The sequence below is a fragment of the Oncorhynchus keta genome, unplaced genomic scaffold (genome assembly GCF_023373465.1).
Source record: "Oncorhynchus keta strain PuntledgeMale-10-30-2019 unplaced genomic scaffold, Oket_V2 Un_contig_5556_pilon_pilon, whole genome shotgun sequence".
Taxonomy (NCBI): Eukaryota; Metazoa; Chordata; class Actinopteri; order Salmoniformes; family Salmonidae; genus Oncorhynchus; species Oncorhynchus keta.
In genome coordinates this window covers 25,307-43,894 of record NW_026288366.1, presented here as the reverse complement: position 1 = coordinate 43,894, position 18,588 = coordinate 25,307, and the positions used below count along the sequence as shown (strand labels likewise).

The 18,588-nt window shown below is 42.6% G+C and overlaps 1 protein-coding gene across 1 annotated transcript in view; it reads left to right on the top strand.

Annotated features, from left to right (window-relative positions):
* Window positions 1–794: 794 nt before the first annotated feature.
* The window catches only part of LOC127925425 (dynein axonemal heavy chain 5-like), a gene marked incomplete at its 3' end in the record, with an annotated part of 42,836 nt that continues 25,042 nt past the window's right edge, over window positions 795–18,588 (top strand). The window contains 23 exon segments of the mRNA XM_052510291.1: window positions 795–971; window positions 8,351–8,470; window positions 8,645–8,846; window positions 9,468–9,563; window positions 9,689–9,862; window positions 11,115–11,204; window positions 11,459–11,614; window positions 12,001–12,140; window positions 12,352–12,503; window positions 12,780–12,987; window positions 13,391–13,478; window positions 13,656–13,779; window positions 13,974–14,143; window positions 14,369–14,461; window positions 14,857–15,060; window positions 15,291–15,371; window positions 15,461–15,865; window positions 16,847–16,965; window positions 17,051–17,187; window positions 17,324–17,486; window positions 17,626–17,737; window positions 17,823–17,951; window positions 18,028–18,227. Of these exon segments, the coding sequence (XP_052366251.1) occupies window positions 796–971; window positions 8,351–8,470; window positions 8,645–8,846; window positions 9,468–9,563; window positions 9,689–9,862; window positions 11,115–11,204; window positions 11,459–11,614; window positions 12,001–12,140; window positions 12,352–12,503; window positions 12,780–12,987; window positions 13,391–13,478; window positions 13,656–13,779; window positions 13,974–14,143; window positions 14,369–14,461; window positions 14,857–15,060; window positions 15,291–15,371; window positions 15,461–15,865; window positions 16,847–16,965; window positions 17,051–17,187; window positions 17,324–17,486; window positions 17,626–17,737; window positions 17,823–17,951; window positions 18,028–18,227 (3,539 nt within the window).

The following is an 18,588-nucleotide window of genomic DNA, read 5'->3' as shown; positions in this document are numbered from 1 at the left end:
CGGATTTAATCGGGAAAAAGACCCAATTGTGATGTTTATGGGACATATAGGAGTGCCAACAAAGAAGCTCGTCAAAGGTAATGAATGTTTTATATTTTATTTCTGCGTTTTGTGTAGCGCTGGCTACCACTAATTATTTTGTTTAGGTCTCGTTCAGGTATTTCGGGGGTACATGCTATCAGATAATAGCTTCTTATGCTTTCGCCGAAAAGCATTTTACAAATCTGACATGTTGGCTAGATTCACAACGAGTGTAGCTTTAATTGAGTACCTTGCATGTGTGTTTTAATGAAAGTTTGAGTTTTATCGAGTACTACAGTTGGTGCTCTGAAATTTCCGCTGATTTTGGTCCCTGTACAGGGACTAGTGACAGTGACTACGTTCAGGGCAGGGTACCGTGTGGAGGCTGGCTTGTGACAGTGACTAAGTTCAGGGCAGGGTACCGTGTGGAGGCTGGCTAGTGATAGCTATTTAACAGTCTAATGGCTTTGGGATCAAATCTGTTTTTCAGTGATATCAGGGTGGGTGGAAATATGCAATAATACTATATATTCTGAGAGCTTCTAAGGCTAGAAATTCTAATGCTTATGACTTTAACCATTCAGATTAATGCTTTTGCAAAGTGCAAACAGTCCTCACAGCCTTAGCTCATGTATGTTTATATGCAGATCCTTGGAACTGTGCATACCACAAACAAACATAAGATATAAGACGACAATACTAAAACACTGCACCTGTATGTGTACGACCAATTAGACAAGACCTGTTACTGTTTATTACCTCTTCTAGACGACCATGTTGGAACACATTCCCAGACTGATGAACAGCATCCGTATGATCCACAGCATCTCCCAGTACTACAATACCTCAGAGAGAATGACCTCTCTCTTTGTCAAGGTCACCAACCAGATGATTACAACCTGCAAGGCCTACCTATGCCAGGATGTGGCCAAGGTCTGGGATCATGACAGGTATTTATCCAGATATAATCATATATGTGATCACTGAAGGAATTGAACCCACAGCCTAGGCATTGCTAGCAGCACACTCTTAGCAAATGAGCCAGACAGCTGGCTTTCATCCTCCCTGGTACAAAATCAATGATGCTCTGCAATTTTTCTGGTCTGCTGAAGTTAACATGTATTACATGTCCTTAGTAGTGTTCCTGCCTGGTTGCTACAGAAACACGAGTGGACATTATTAATGTTTTAAACCTGTATTGTTATATTTATGACATGTTGCATTCTTAACATAAAACAATTCCCCTTGTTATACAATTTATATATATCTACAGTGGGGGGGGGAGTATTTAGTCAGCCACCAATTGTGCAAGTTCTCCCACTTAAAAAGATGAGAGAGGCCTGTAATTTTCATCATAGGTACACTTCAACTATGACAGACAAAATGAGAAAAAAAAAATCCAGAAAATCACATTGTAGGATTTTTTTATGAATTTATTTGCAAATGATGGTGGAAAATAAGTATTTGGTCAATAACAAAAGTTTATATCAATACTTTGTTATATACCCTTTGTTGGCAATGACAGAGGTCAAACGTTTTCTGTAAGTCTTCACAAGGTTTTCACACACTGTTGCTGGTATTTTGGCCCATTCCTCCATGCAGATCTCCTCCTTTGTATTTGGTGAGTTTCTTCTCGGCAGATCCTCTCAAGCTCTGTCAGGTTGGATGGGGAGCGTTGCTGCACAGCTATTTTCAGGTCTCTTCAGAGATGTAAGATCGGGTTCAAGTCCGGGCTCTGGCTGGGTCACTCAAGGACATTCAGAGACTGTCCCAAAGCCACTCCTGCATTGTCTTAGCTGTGTGCTTAGGGTCCTTGTCCTGTTGGAAGTTGAACCGTCACCCCGTCTGAGGTCCTGAGAGCTCTGGAGCAGGTTTCATCAAGGATCTCTCTGTTCTTTTCTCTGTTCATCTTTCCCTCAATCCCGACTGGTCTCCCAGTCCCTACCGCTGAGAAACATCCCCACAGCATGATGCTGCCACCACCATGATTTACCATAGGGATGGTGTCAGGTTTCCTCCAGACGTGACTTTTGACGTTCAGGAAAAATAGTGCAAACCTGGTTTCATCAGACCAGAGAATCTGGAATCCTTTGGGTGCCTTTTGGCAAACTCCAAGCAGGCTGTCATTTACCTTTTACTGAGGAGTGGCTTCCGTCTTGCCACTCTACCATAAAGGCCTGATTGGTGGAGTTCTGCAGAGATGGTTGTCATTCTGGAAGGTTCTCCCATCTCCACAGAGGAACTCTGGAGCTCTGTCAGAGTGACCATCGGGTTCTTGGTCACCTCTCTGACCAAGGCCCTTCTCCCCCGCTTGCTCAGTTTGGCTGGGCGGCCAGCTCTAGGAAGAGTCTTGGTGGTTCCAGACTTCCATTTAAAAACGCTGAAGGCCACTGTGTTCTTGTGGACCTTCAATGCTGCAGACATTTTTTGGTACACTTCCCCAGATCTGTGCCTCGACACAATCCTGTCTCTGAGCTCTACGGACAATTCCTTCGACCTTATGGCTTGGTTTATGTTCTGACATGCATTGTCAACTGTGGAACCTTATATAGACAGGTGTGTGCCTTAATGGAAACAGGATGCACCTGATCTCAATTTCGAGTCTCATAGCAAAGGGTCTGAACACTTACAGTATGTAAATAAGGTATTTCTGTTTTTTTTTTTATACATTTGCAGACATTTCTAAAAACCTGTTCTCGTTTTGTCATTGTGCAGTATTGTGTGTAGATAAATTAGGAAAAAATGTAATTTAATGCATTTTACAAAAGGCTGTAACGTAACAAAATGTGGAAAAAGTGAAGGTGTCTGAAATGCACTGTGTGTGTATGTATATATATTGTATATATATATTGGGGTCACTTAGAGGCCATTGTGGAGACCAGGTCATCTGATGCAGCACTCCATCACTCTCCTTCATGTTCAAATAGCCCGTACACAGCCTGGAGGTGGATGTGTGATGGTGTGGGAGTGCTTTGCTGGTGACACAGTGAGTGATTTATTTAGAATTCAAGGCACGCGTAACCAGCATGGCTACCACAGCATTCTGCAGTGATATACCATCCCATGTGGTTTACGCTTAGTGGGACTATAATTTGTTTTTCAACAGGACAATGACCCAACACACCTCCAGGCTGTGTTAGGGCTATTTGACCAAGGTCTTTTTGAGGGCTATTTGAGTGCTGCACCAGATGACCTGGCCTCCACAATCACCCGACCTCAACCCAATTGAGATGGTTTGGGATGAGTTGGACTGCAGAGGAAGGAAAATCAGCCAACAAGTGCTCAGCATATGTGGAAACTCCTTCAAGACTGTCGGAAAAGCATTCCTCATGAATCTGGCTGAGAGAATGCCAAGAGTGTGCAAGGCTGTCATCAAGGCAAAGGGTGGCGAATTTGAAGAATCTAAAATCTAAAATCTATTCTGATTTGTTTAACTCTTTTTGATTATGACATGATTCCATATGTGTGTGACTGACGGTTTCAAATCAGTCTTATGTAGCAAAATATGAAATTGTGTTTTTACATTGGATAAAAGTAGAGACGCAACGCTACAAAATGGTATATCATACACTACAGTTGAGGAACAATGGGGAAGAAATGTGGCTTTGGAAGTTGATAAACGTGATAAACTATAGCTAACCAAGCAAATAACTCTTTCTGTCAAAATGAGAAACGTGTAATATCTGAAAATGTATCTAGCTAGACTATCTTATACATCATTCATGGTTGAACGCGTCTCCTGTCGGATGCCATGATTGTTTGAAGACATAATCCAGAGACAGGTGTTTTCTCCATCTCCTTAGCTATCATACTCGAATTCCACTGATTTCAAAACTCAGTCCTCCAGAAAGGTTGCTCACTTTTTCCGTGTTTGAGAAGGCATTTCTGCCCCAAAAAACACATTTTTATTTTTAAAAAGTTTACATTAGTAGTGACCCGTGAAACAGTGTTATAGAAAATAGTAAAAATAAAGAAAAACCCCTGAATAAGTAGGTGTGTCCAAACCCTTGACTGGTACTGTGTGTGTGTGTGTGTGTGTGTGTGTGTGTGTGTGTGTGTGTGTGTGTGTGTGTGTGTGTGTGTGTGTGTGTGTGTGTGTGTGTGTGTGTGTGTGTGTGTGTGTGTGTGTGTGTGTGTGTGTGTGTTATATATATATAAAGTCAGAAGTTCACATACACTTAGGTTGGAGTCATTAAAACTTGCATTTCAACCACTCCAGAAATCTCTTGTTAACAAACTATAGTTTGGGCATGTCGGTTAGGACATCTACTTTGTGCATGACACAAATAATTTTCCCAACAATTGTTTACAGACAGATTATAACACTTATATTTCACTGTATCACAATTCCAGTGGGTCAGAAGTTTACCAAGTTGACTGTGCCTTTAAACAGCTTGGAAAATTCCAGAAAATGATGTCATGGCTTTAGAAGCTTCTGATAGGCTAATTGACATGATTTTTCATTTGGAGGTGTACCTGTGGATGTATTTCAAGGCCTACCTTCAATCTCAGTGCCTCTTTGCATGACATCATGGGACAATTAAAAGAAATCATCCAAGACCCCACAAGTCTGGTTCATCCTTGGGAGCAATTTCCAAATGCCTGAAGTTACCAATTTCATCTGTACAAACAATAGTACGCAAGTATGAACACCATGGGACCACGCAGCCGTCACACTGCTCAGGAAGGAGACGCGTTCTGTGTCCTAGAGATGAACGTACTTTGATGCGAAAGTGCAAATCAATCCCAGAACAACAGCAAAGGACCTTGTGAAGATGCTGGAGGAAACAGGTACACAAATGTCTATATCCACAGTAAAATGAGTCCTATATCGACATAACCTTGCAAGCCGAAGAACACCATCCCAACTGTGAAGCATGGGGTGGCAGCATCATGTTGTGGGGGTGCTTTGCTGCAGGAGGGACTGGTGCACTTCACAAAATAGATGGCATCACGAGGAAAGAAAAGTATGTGGATATATTGAAGCAACATCTCAAGATATCAGTTAGAAAGTTAAAGCTTGGTCGCAAATGGGTCTTCCAAATGGACAATGACCCCAAGCATGCTTCCAAAGTTGTGGAAAAATGGCTTAAGGACAACAAAGTCAAGGTATTGGAGTGGCCATCACAAAGCCCTGACCTCAATCTGTCAGGAGGAATGGGCCAAAATTCACCCAACTTATTGTGGGAAGCTTGTAGAAGGCTACCCAAAACGTTTGACCCAAGTTAATCAATGTAAAGGCAATGCTAACAAATACTAATTGAGTGCATGTAAACAGCTGACCCACTGGGAATGTGATGAAACAAATTAAATCTGAAATAAATCATTCTCTCTACTATTATTCTAACATTTCACATTCTTACAATAAAGTGGTGATCTTAACTGACCTAAGACGGGAATCTTTACTAGGATTAAATGTCAGGAATTGTGAAAAACTGAATTTAAATGTATTTAGCCAAGGTGTATGTAAACTTCCGACTTCAACTGTATATATATATATATAGACACACACAGTGGCAAGAAAACTGTATGTGAAACCTTTGGAATTACCTGGATTTCTGCATAGATTTGTCATAAAAGTTGATCTGATCTTCATCTAAGTCACAACAATAGACAAACACAGTCTGCTTAAACTAATAACACACAAACAATTATACGTTTTTATGTCTTTATTGAACACACTGTGTAAACATTCACAATGCAGGGTGGAAAATGTATGTGAACCCTTGGATTTAATAACTGGTTGACCCTCCCTTTTGCAGCAATAACCTCAACCGAACATTTTCTGTCGGAGCAGATCAGACCTGTACAACGGTCAGGGGAATTTTGGACCATCCGTCTTTACAAAACCATGTCAGTTCAGAAATATTCTTGGGATGTCTGCAGCAAAGCAGCCCCAAACCCTGATGCTCCCTCCACTATACTTTACAGTGAATTAAGTTTTGATGTTGGTGTGTTGTGCACTTTTTTTCTCCACACATAGGGTTGTATCTTCCTTCCAAACAACTCAACTGTAGTTTCATCTGTCCACAGAATATTTTGCCAGTAGCGCTGTGGAACATCCAGGTACTCTTTTGTAAACCTCAGATGTGCAGCAATGTTTTTTTTTTGGACAGCAGTGGCTTCTTCCGTGGTGTCCTCCCATGAACACCATTCTTGTTTCGTGTTTTACGTATCGTAGACTCGTCAACAGAGATGTTAGCATGTCCCAGAGATTTCTGTAACTCTTTAGCTGAAACTATAGGATTCTTCTTATCCTCATTGAGTATTCTGCGCTGTGTTCTTGCAGTCATCTTTGCAAGACAGCCACTCCTAGGGAGAGTAGCAACAGGGCTGAACCATTTATAGACAATTTGCCTTACGGTAGACTAATCAACATCAACGCTTTTAGAGATACTTTTGTAACCATTTCCTGCTTTATGCAAGTCAACCATTCTTAATCTTAGGTATTTTGAGATCTCTTTTCTTCCAGGGATGGTTCACATCAGGCAATGCTCCTTGTGAATAGCAAACTCACATTTTGTGAGTGTTTTTTTTTAGGGCAAGGCAGCTCTAACCAACATCTCCAATCTCGTCTCATTGATTGGACTTGAGGTTAGCTGACTCCTGACTCCAATTAGTTTTTGGAGAAGTCATTAGCCTAGGGGTTCACATACTTTTTCCAACCTACACTGTGCAAGTTTAAATTATGTATTCAATATAGACAAGAAAAATACAATAATTGGTGTATTATTAGTTTAAGCACACAGTGTTTGTCTATTGTTGTGACTTAGATGAAGATCAGATCAAATTTGATGACCAATTTATGCAGAAATCCAGGAAATTCCAAAGGGTTCACATACTTTTTCTTGCCACTGTATATATACTGTATGCCATAATTATACCACATTATACACATAAATATACCTCATATTAATCAATCTCCATGTGTGACAAATTAAACCCTGAATAAAAAATATAGATTTATTTTGCAATCTAACAAACTGCAGCTATAAAACCATTTCGACCTATTTCCGTAAAGTAAGTAAGCCTCTGCCATTGAAGTAGGGATGCAGGCAATTTTTCAGCACAGTCATGGTATGCAAGCAATATTATATGTCACCCAATAACTTATTGCAGAAAGTGGCCCTGCTTTCCAACTCAGACTCTAAACTGCACTACTATGCTCATATTTCAGGACAAATCTACTCTGAAAAATTTTGCTTCATTCATAAGTACATTTGTCTATTCTAGAGGACTGTAACGGCGTTCTTCGTTTGTAGAAAGAGAGTCGGACCGAAATGCAGCGTAGTGGTTACTCATGACTTTAATGACAAGCGACACATGAAATAACGATACAAAATACAAAACAACAAACGGAACGTGAAACCTATTACAGCCTATCTGGTGAAACTACACAGAGACAGGAACAATCACCCACAAAATACAAAGCGAAACCGGGCTACCTAAATACGGTTCCCAATCAGAGACAACGAGAATCACCTGACTCTGATTGACGGATGGATGAGTCAGGTGAACCTCGGCAAGACGGAGTGGCAAGACGGAGCTGCTCTTCCTCCCGGGGAAGGACTGCCCGTTCCATGATCTCGCCATCACGGTTGACAACTCCATTGTGTCCTCCTCCCAGAGCGCTAAGAACCTTGGCGTGATCCTGGACAACACCCTGTCGTTCTCAACTAACATCAAGGCGGTGGCCCGTTCCTGTAGGTTCATGCTCTACAACATCCGCAGAGTACGACCCTGCCTCACACAGGAAGCGGCACAGGTCCTAATCCAAGCACTTGTCATCTCCCGTCTGGATTACTGCAACTCGCTGTTGGCTGGGCTCCCTGCCTGTGCCATTAAACCCCTACAACTCATCCAGAACGCCGCAGCCCGTCTGGTGTTCAACCTTCCCAAGTTCTCTCACGTCACCCCGCTCCGCCTCAGGCAGCCAAGCCCATACAACACCCCTACTCAGCCGCAATCCCAATAATACAAAAAACCCAATACGAAATACAACAACATAAACCCATGTCACACCCTGGCCTGACCAAATATATAACGAAAACACAAAATACAATGACCAAGGCGTGACAAGGACATTCAAATGAAAGCAGTTAATTTTACATTTTAGCTTCCAACTAATCAACAATTATGGTGATGCATGTGAGGTTATGTTTAAAATTGTTCTTAAGTAAAGTAAACCTATGACTGTGCCAAGCAACTATTGCGAAATAAATATTATAGTATAATTATATTATTCACACTCTGGAAGGATTTCTATGCCTTATTTGTTAGCATATGGAACCGTGTTACTGAAGGAGGTCTATGTCATGTCTCCTCTCAGAAATGAGATGTTGAGGAGGATCAGAGAATGCACACAGCTCAACCAGGAGTATCAGCTGTGCTTCCAGAGGGTGCGAGAGAAGCTTCGGGACAACCCCAACGACAAGCAGTTTGAGTTCAGGTAAACAAAACAAAAAAGTAGACGAGCTGGAGAAATTAGACCCGGGTCAATTACCTATGCTTTTCTTTTCCTATTCTCGGTTACATGTAAAAAACTGTTTTTTTTAAACCAATAAAATAGTTCAAAAACGAATTGAGTGCACCTCAAATAAACACTTCATCTGTGTCACTGCAGTGAGAATTACATCTTCGGCAAATTCGACACATTCTGCAAGCGACTGGAGAAGATTGCAGACATGGCCTCCATTTTGGAGGACCTCGCATCTCTGCAACACATGAAAGTGGAGGGGATCGAGAAGATCTTTGTTCGCTATCAGACCATTGTGACCACCACCAAGTCCAAGACCTACAATGTGCTTGACCACCGCAAGTTGGAGGTGCTATTTTATTTATATATTTTACCTATATTTTACAAGGCAGGTCAATTAAGAAAAACATTGCATTTACAATGATTGCCTGGCAAGAGACATAAAGCCTCCTGTGGGGCAGGGGGTGGGGATACAAATAAAACACAGACGGAAGACACTTGGCAACAGTACAGATACTGTACATCACCAGACAGACAGTGGAAGCAAAGCACATCACGACAAGAAAGGCATCGCCGCACGACATGAAGAGAGTCCTGTGGCAACAAGCACCATGGCACAAACAATGTTAAGGGCAGACAACAGAACAAGAGAAAACAACAAAGTGTCAGACCACAATACAAGTAGCATAGCACTACTGAATAGCCAAATGGACAGATAGAGGCAACAAATAATAGCAGCGCAAGCAGCCAGTCAGAAAACAGAGTGAGAGTGTCCATGATTGAGTCCTTAATATCAAATGTATGATGAAGTGCTGGTTGTAAAAACAGACGATAATCTGGCTATTACAACTGCCATAACTCCATGAAATTGTAATATAATGGTTTCTCTGAGGGTTTTAAGTTGATCAAAAGCGTTGTATTGAATTGCCTCTGAATTGTATGAGTGCTACAGATCCTGCTCTTTGCTCAGTTTGACAGTGACTACACAGAGTTCAAGTTCCAGATCCAAGGACTCTTCCAGTCTCTCCAGTCATTGCTAGTGGCCTGGTTTGAGCAGTCACTAACCGTGAGTTCTCACTGATCCAAAAGTCTCTATGACATCTAAGGGTACCAACTAATCTCGAATTATAAAGCATGTTTCTATGATGATTCGTCGCCTTTCACCTCGCTGAATTCTTTCTCTACCATTAGACTGAGCGAATGCTTGACCTCCTCTCCAAGTTTGAGAATGGCGTCGGTAAGCAGCTGGACCTCACAGACAAATACATGGCAGTACTGCAGCGCTATAGCCGAGACCTGGAGCTTGTCAGGAAGCTCTATCAAAAGCAGAAGGACAACCCTCCCATTCCGCGAAACATGCCTCCTGTGAGTCCATGTAGTCCAACTTTTCGTAAATGTGCTGCACATAGCAAATTGGTAGCATTTCATGATAAAAGCATGATGAATTATGTGTTTTTGTTCCAGCATTCAACTTACACATTCACTGTTTTGTTATAGTATAATGTACTCAGTCACATTTCACACATTTGCTGGCTGGCCACAGAGCTATGCAGCACTTCCTCAGTTAAATTTGATGTGGGGTGACTATGGTGTTAATGTCAACGCCTGTATGAAAGAGGATCTAAAGCAGGGCTCTACAACCCTGTTCCTGGAGAGCAACCGTCCAGTATATTTTTCACATCTGATTATAATAATTAGCTGGTTGATGAGATGAATCCGGTTAGAAACAACCCGGGTTGGAGTGAAAACCTACAGGAGGGTAGCTCTTCAGGAACAGGGTTGGAGTGAAAAACCTACAGGGGGTAGTTCTTCAGGAACAGGGTTGGAGTGAAACCTACAGGAGGGTAGCTCTTCAGGAACAGGGTTGGAGTGAAAACAGGGGGTAGTTCTTCAGGAACAGGGTTGGAGTGAAACCTACAGGAGGGTAGCTCTTCAGGAACAGGGTTGGAAAAACCTACAGGAGGGTAGCTCTTCAGGAACAGGGTTGGAGTGAAAACCTACAGGGGGTAGTTCTTCAGGAACAGGGTTGGAGTGAAAACCTACAGGAGGGTAGCTCTTCAGGAACAGGGTTGGAGTGAAAACCTACAGGGGGTAGTTCTTCAGGAACAGGGTTGGAGTGAAAACCTACAGGAGGGTAGCTCTTCAGCAGGGTCTTCTTCAGGAACAGGGTTGGAGTGAAAACCTACAGGAGGGTAGCTCTTCAGGAACAGGGTTGGAGTGAAAACCTACAGGAGGGTAGCTCTTCAGGAACAGGGTTGGAGTGAAAACCTACAGGAGGGTAGCTCTTCAGGAACAGGGTTGGAGTGAAAACCTACTGGAGGGTAGCTCTTCAGGAACAGGGTTGGAGTGAAAACCTACAGGAGGGTAGCTCTTCAGGAACAGGGTTGGAGTGAAAACCTACAGGAGGGTAGCTCTTCAGGAACAGGGTTGGAGTGAAAACCTACAGGAGGGTAGCTCTTCAGGAATAGGGTTGGAGAGCCCTGATATAATGCATTTGTCCCTTTTCATAAATGTAAGGCATACTAAACATACAGTGTGAAGAACATGGACAGCACATACAGAATGTCAAGAGGCTTTTTGGTCTTCATAGGTTTTAAAACGCTTCTCTCTCTGGCAGGTTGCAGGGAAGATTATGTGGTCGCGGCAACTATTCCGAAAGATTGAGTTACCTATGTCTATCCTGAAAAACAAAATGGACATTCTAAAGGTAGTCTTTTACAATTTCAACAACATTTCCTCAATTGTTTTGTTTGATATGTAACCCTAAATGAGGTAGATGTGATATGAAATGTGAAATGTGATATCTACAGTACCTAATTTGTATGGTCCCCAAAGAAAAATATGGTTTCATTTATACTCTCATTATATTTAGAATGCATGCCCAGTACATTGCTTCATTCTGAGCAGTATGCTAGTGTAGATATTGTTACAGAGACTCATGCTTCTCTTTTTGTCTGGCAGACCCCTGAGATGAGGAAGGTGATCAGAAGCTATAACAAGATGGCCGCCGTTCTCCTTGAGTTCGAGCTCCTGTACCACAGAGGCTGGAGCCAAGCCGTGGAGATGGGCCGTCACGGCCTGAATGCATCGCTGCTCATCAGAGACCCAGAAACAAAGGTTATGCCCATTCCAAAGTGCCGCTAATGTCGACATTATATTCAGATAATGGCCTTTTCCTTAGAGGCCAAAGCTATAGAACTAAGCAACACCTTGCATTATTTTTCATAATGTTAACATTATATAAGTGTGTGTTGTGCAAATTTGAGATTTACATTAACATTTTTGTCATTTAGCAGACGCTCTTATTCTTAGCGACTTACAGGAGCAATTAGGGTTAAGTGCCTTGCTCAAGGACACATCTGCAGATTTTTCACATAGTTGGCTCGTGGATTCGAACCTGCAACCTTTCCGTTATTGGCCCAACGCTCTTAACCGCTAGGCCTACACTCTCCGATTTCACTCTGTTAACTCACCCTTCAATATTGTGATTCTTGCTTGCCCAGAAGATATATGTTAATCTTGACTCCTTGGTCCTGGAGGTTCTGCATGAGGCTAAGTGCATGCATAAGCTTGGCATCGCAGTCCCAACTGTGATCCTGAATATGTGTGCCAAAGAAGTCGAGCTGAAGGCCCAGCAAAACAGGTGAGATATTATTGATTGAATCAAGTGTTTCAGTAATCAGTAAAGTGTTGAACTAAACCAAAACACCCTGTGTCTCCCAGGACCAGGTTTGGTGACCAGGTGTTGACTATGGGTCTAATGTACAATACATGTCTATTTTTTACAACAGTTGAAGCAAAAATGCACATGGTATCATAGAGGATGTTTTAATAGTGAAATCCCTTTGTCCCAGGCTACAGGAAATGCTGCAGGACTTTGAAGCAGTCTTATCCAGGATCCCTCCCATCCTCTTCCCCCTGATGCAGCCCTTCATCAGACACGTGGAGAACTCTCTCTCCCCAGGGCTCACTACTCTCTCCTGGACATCACTCAACACTGACAGATGTGAGAGTAGTTTACTGTAGTTTACTGGTAAAATTCGACAGGGTTCTCCTATTCCAGTCCTGGAGACGGTTGTACACTATGTGTGCAGGCGTTAGTTCCAACCCTGTGGTAATACACCTGATTCAGCTAATCATAACCCATAAGGAGGATTATGTTTGGGTTAAATATCTGAATCAGGTGTGTTACTGCAGGGGGCTGGATTTAAGCATTGAATCTGGGATTGTGTTCTTTCAGTAATATTCAGACTTAACCAAACAGACTGTCCTTTTCTTGTAGTCATAGAGAATGTATATGGAGTACTGCAAGAACTGGAGCAAGTTGCAAAGGTTGCCATGGATACACTGGAGTGTCGCATCGAGAGAATCCTACAGGCCATGTCGTCCACTGCCCTGCTGGTGCTGCCCGAGGATATGCCCGTTTCATCCCAAAACTTTCATAGCCAAGCTGAGGATACTGTGAGGTCTGCTGGGAAGGCACTGAGCATGTGAGTGTTGACTGGCTCTACAAATTATACAGAAAGGTCAATAATATATGCCATTTAGAGCATCCAAAGCAACTTACAGTCATGTGTGCATACATTCTACGTATGGGTGGTCCTGGGCATCAAACCCAAATTATACAGTGCTAAATTATTATGGCACAGTTGGGACAATTATGCCTATGTTTGGTTAGTCCAATATGTGAAATCTTAGTGTCATTACATGGTTTGATATGGACTTGCAAAAAGTGACCAACAGACAAAGGAAAATAAAGGATTGGTGTTTTCAGAGTAATCGTCTCTCTATTACCATTACCAAGAACCGCATCATTGATCAAATCATCAGGGTATCATTGTTTGAAACGTTTGCTCAGTTTCACTTCAGCTGTTTATCTTGATTTCACTGCAGCCAAAGTAAACAAGTGGAAATGTCTATGTACGAGATGACTGACGAGCTGAAAAAGAGGATGACGCCAGCAGAAGTAGTCAACCTAAAGGTGGGTTAGTGTGACTGACTCGGGGAACAGCGCAAGTTTTCAGGTCTCAGGACAAAGTTACTTTTCACACAAGTGTGGTTCAAGAAACCACCTCTGTTACATTAGCAGTAAATGCACAACTACACCTGTCAACAATGATAGAGCCTTTGTGTAACGCCTCAATGTTCTTTGATTCAGGGGTCTCTCCAGTGTCTGCACCCGGATGCGAAACAGAAGACACGCTGCCAGTTGTGTCTAGCCTGTTGCTTTTACAACTTGATGGCTCAGCTGTGCCAGAGGAACACAGAGGCCCTGGTCAAAGGTGAGATTTACAATTGTTCTTTTACCTATGTGAGGACATCGGGGTTGGGATCAACTCTGTTTTAATCAAACCAAGACATTAATTCAAATGCAATAATTCAATGAAAACAATACACATTGGCAATAATAGTTAGTTGCTTTTGACTGAGTACCAAACTGACGTATGTTTTCCTATAATCATTTACATTTTCATAGCTACAAGGTCATCCCTTGATTCTCTGAGGCGAAGGCTTCATGTGGCGAGTTCCAAGTACCAGTCGTCCTCGTACCTGAGTCGACCACAGGTCCAGGTTCCTCTCTTCGAGGCCTCTATTCAGCTGGCCATTCCGAACATCGTCCTCAAGCCCAGTCTAGAGGACATCCAGGTACTCCTTGACACATTTAAAGAAATAGTCCAAAGTCAAAGTTTATTGGCAAATTGGATAGAAAAGATTAATGGAAAATATATATATTTAAGTCTATTTTATGTTATGAATATACACATTAGTGTGTTTATTGCTATCTCTTCAATATTCAATTATTTTCCACTGATAAATCACATAGTATGGTGGCATTGTCCTCTGTCTTTGTCCCTTGCTTGTGTCTCACAGAGTACTGTCAACAAAGTTGTGAGCATTGTGCTGTCTATGGCTACAGACATCCCACTATGGACATTTTCCCATCTACATCACAAGCAGCTTCAGGTAGGCTTGCTATCTGGTCGATGTATCTGCTGCTTATTACGTCTGCTGTGTTGCCTTGGACTTTTCTGCTCTAATCCACTGTGAATATTTCTTATTGTTCTATATTTGATGAATTTGTACCTTTTCTCCATATAGTGTGTTTTATTTATTTTTAGTGGTATTGTGTGTTGTCCTGTTCACTGTTGGCCAGGTCATATTGTAAATGAGAATTGGTTCTCAATTGACTTATCTGGTTAAATAAAGGTGGAATAAATAAATCAAATTAATAAACTAAAGATTCCTGAATGGTATTACTATCATGTTTTTTCTTATAATTATTCCTACCTTAAATATTGTTTAGAAATTGAATGTAAGAAGTGATCCAAATTGGGGTCTTTCCCTGTGCCCCTCCCCAGGCAGAGCAGGCTGCAGTCAGGGACGCTGGGGACGACGGCCCCCTGACCAAACAGCTGGTCCTCAAGCCCCTGGACCGGCAGCTGGCCGAGCACAAGGACGTCACCAAGGCCGTCATCCAGCTGGGTTCCATCGTGTCCTCCCTCAGGACCGAGGCCGGGGATGTACTGCAGGAGTTCCATCACTTCTCCACCCTGTGGAATCAGGTCTGCTTGGCTGGAAATGTTAGCAATACATAAAAGAATGCTGGTGGCATCATCTTTGAATGATCCATTAGTATTCAAGTTTTACCAGAGCCAGGATGTACTAAGCCAAGAATGAAAGAGAGAAAGACACTATGTCGATGAATTGATGTACTGTATACAATGATTTGATGTGATTTGATCATATTTGACCATTCGGATCTATATAAAATGACTCGTATTGTTCTCCCCAGGACCCAGAGGAAGAAGTGAAAACCTTCCTGGAGACCAGTCCATCCCTCCCAGCGTTCAGCACTCAGATTTCCTCCTACTCTGTTAGTGACATTCACTCATTGTTTTACATATTGGATGATTGTCATTAGATTTTGATCTGTTTGATGTGTTACTTGCTCACCTCATGCAGAAAATGGAAGCTCAGATTGACAGTTTGCCAGCCTCCTGCACTGTGGGCTCAGTCCTGTTCCACACAGAACACCTTAAGCTCTCCCTGACCCAGGAGTGCCGTGCCTGGAAACGGGCCTTTGGAGCTGCGCTGAACAGCCAGGCCTCAGCCGACATGGCCGACATCTACTCCTTTGTGGACGGCCTGACCAAGAGGCTCCAGAGGCCTGTCGAAGACCTGGAGGACGTTAGGGGAGCCATGGCCTCTCTCCGAGAGGTCAGAGAGGCAGAGATCCGGATAGACGCCACCATCGGCCCCGTGGAGGAGTCGTTCGCCCTGCTCAACCGCCACGAGTTGATCTTCAGCGACGGGAACGCAGAGAAGGTGGACGGGCTGACGTACGCCTGGAGGAACCTCAATGCAATGGTGGGTGGAAAATGTCATGTATTTCAAGTCACATTTTCTCACCTGACATTTTATTGTTCCTCTATTCACTTGTCCTGTGTGGAGTTTCTGATGCCAAACATTCTCTTGAGCTCTGCATGACTTGTCAATCACCTTGTAACCCACTGAGGCAAAATATAAGAACAGGAATTTGGAATTTGATTAAGTTTAAGACTCACGTCACATCGACTGTGGTGGTTGTTGCAGCCAACCAAGACATATATTCTGTACATGTGGCAGTAGAGGGCAGCAAACCACTAAGTATGTGACCAACATGCCCTTCTTGCTCTCTCTCAAGAGTCAAAGATGGTGGATAAATGAAGACCGTTTACCATTTATATTTATGTCACGGTTCCTGTCTGCTTTAAGGCCCAGTGCATTCAAAAACACGATTTTCCTGTGTTTTATATGTATATTTACACAACATGCGGTTGGAATAATACTGTGGAATTGTGAGAATTATGATAATGCCGTTTTAGTGAGAGAGCTGTTTGAAAAGATCGCCTGAAATGCCCACCTCTTTTAGTGGGATGGATTTTTGGCCTGTCTGGTGACCAGTCAATAAATTAGTAAAAATAAAGAGTTCCAAACCTCTCTTGACCATTTTCATTGAAAAAAAATCACAGTAAGGTATTTCATTGTTACCAGAAATGATTTAATAATAATAATAATAATATATGCCATTGAAAACAATCAGTCATGTATACATTCTACGGTAATCAAACCCACTTCATTGTTACCAACTGAGCTAGAAGATTTGATATTGAGATATAAACAGCTGCATTGGACCTTTAAGGGCTGGCCTCCCATAGGCACCAATGCTTTAGCAGCTTGATCTGGTCGGCTTAGTTCATTAACTGTAAATTAATCAGAAAAAAGGAGCAAGTGAGATGTCTCACTTCCTCTTCCATCTCTGTTTGAGCTGTGCTCTGTATCTGAAACCAAAACAATGTCCATCAAAAGGTGATGGAAACCCAAAACACCCTGGTGAAGATTCAACCTGCCATGAAGGCAGACCTACTGTCAGGGGTAGAGACCTTCCAGAACTCTGTCCAGACATACTACTCAGATTATGACAAAAGGTAGAATACAGTTATATTTTTCATTCAGACATTTTGCTCAATAGTTGATAGATTCCTGTAATCCACATGCTTTTTGTTCATCAAGTGGCCCTGGAGTGGAGGGGTTGACCCCAGATGAAGCCAGCGACAGACTGCAGAGCTTCCAGGCCCAGTTCAATGAGCTGTGGAGAAAATATGTTACCTACTCTGGAGGGGAGGAGCTATTCGGCCTCTCAGTTAACGGTGACTATTCTCACATTTATATCCACAATGAAATACACTGTTTCCTGGACTCATATTTTGCATATCCTTGGACTTCAAAACACTTTCAATGGAGATTCAGGACTAGGCTAATATGGCTAATATCTCTCATTAACAGAATATCCCGATCTTCAGAGAATTAAAAGAGAGCTGGGTCTTTTGTCAAAACTTTACACGCTCTACAACTCTGTCACTGAAAGTGTGACTAGTTACTATGATATCCAATGGGCTGACCTAAACATAGACAAGATCAACAATGAACTGCAGGATTTCCAGAACAGGTAGAATTCCATGGACTGTGATATATACATGTCAATATGCTGTATTGGAAAATAATCTAAACGATAGACAAGTTCAAATTGAGTTGCTGACTAATCCTTGTGAACATTGTGATTACTCTATTTTTCCACTTTCCATAAGAATCCGGAAACTTCCCAAGGCGTTGAAGGAGTGGCAAGCTTTTAGTGACCTGAAGAAGACAATCGATGACTTCAACGAGACGTGCCCCCTACTTTACATGATGGCTAACAAGGTGAAACAATACCTTTAATTTAATCATCTACAACTCATATTGCTTTTCCTGACGTTTGTCCCTTTCAATCCCCTCTCCCTTTCAGGCGATGATGTCCAGGCATTGGAGCCGCCTGAGTGACCTCACAGGACACATCTTCGAGGTGGAGTCGGAGAGCTTTGCCCTCAGAAACATCATGGAGGCACCACTGCTCAAATACAAAGAGGATATTGAGGTACTATGTCACCAAATCCGCTCACCAAAATGGGCAAACAATATACTTGTAAAATAAAATGTGTTTATCTGGACAGGATGTGTGCATCAGCGCCGTGAAGGAGAGGGACATTGAGGCCAAACTGAAAGACGTAGTGGCAGAGTGGAGCAGCCACACGCTCACCTTTGCCCCCTTCAGGAACCGGGGGGAACTGCTACTGAAGGGTACTGACACTGCAGAGAAGGTGGCCCTCATGGAGGACAGTCTGATGGTGCTGGCCTCGCTCATGAGCAACCGGTAGGTACCACCACATCCTCATGTCTGATTTGATCGACTGGATTTCGAACCCAGGTACCACAATATTAGTAATCAGACATGAATTCAGAATTGAATTCAATGTTTACTGTATCTCTTCTAGGTGACCGTACAGACAGTTGTCGGTGGCGGCAGGTAGTCTAGAAGTTGAGATGCAGGTAGTCTAGAAGTTGAGATGCAGGTAGTCTAGAAGTTGAGATGCAGGTAGTCTAGAAGTTGAGATGCAGGTAGCCTAGAAGTTGAGATGCAGGTAGTCTAGAAGTTGAGATGCAGGTAGTCTAGAAGTTGAGATGCAGGTAGTCTAGAAGTTGAGATGCAGGTAGTCTAGAAGTTGAGATGCAGG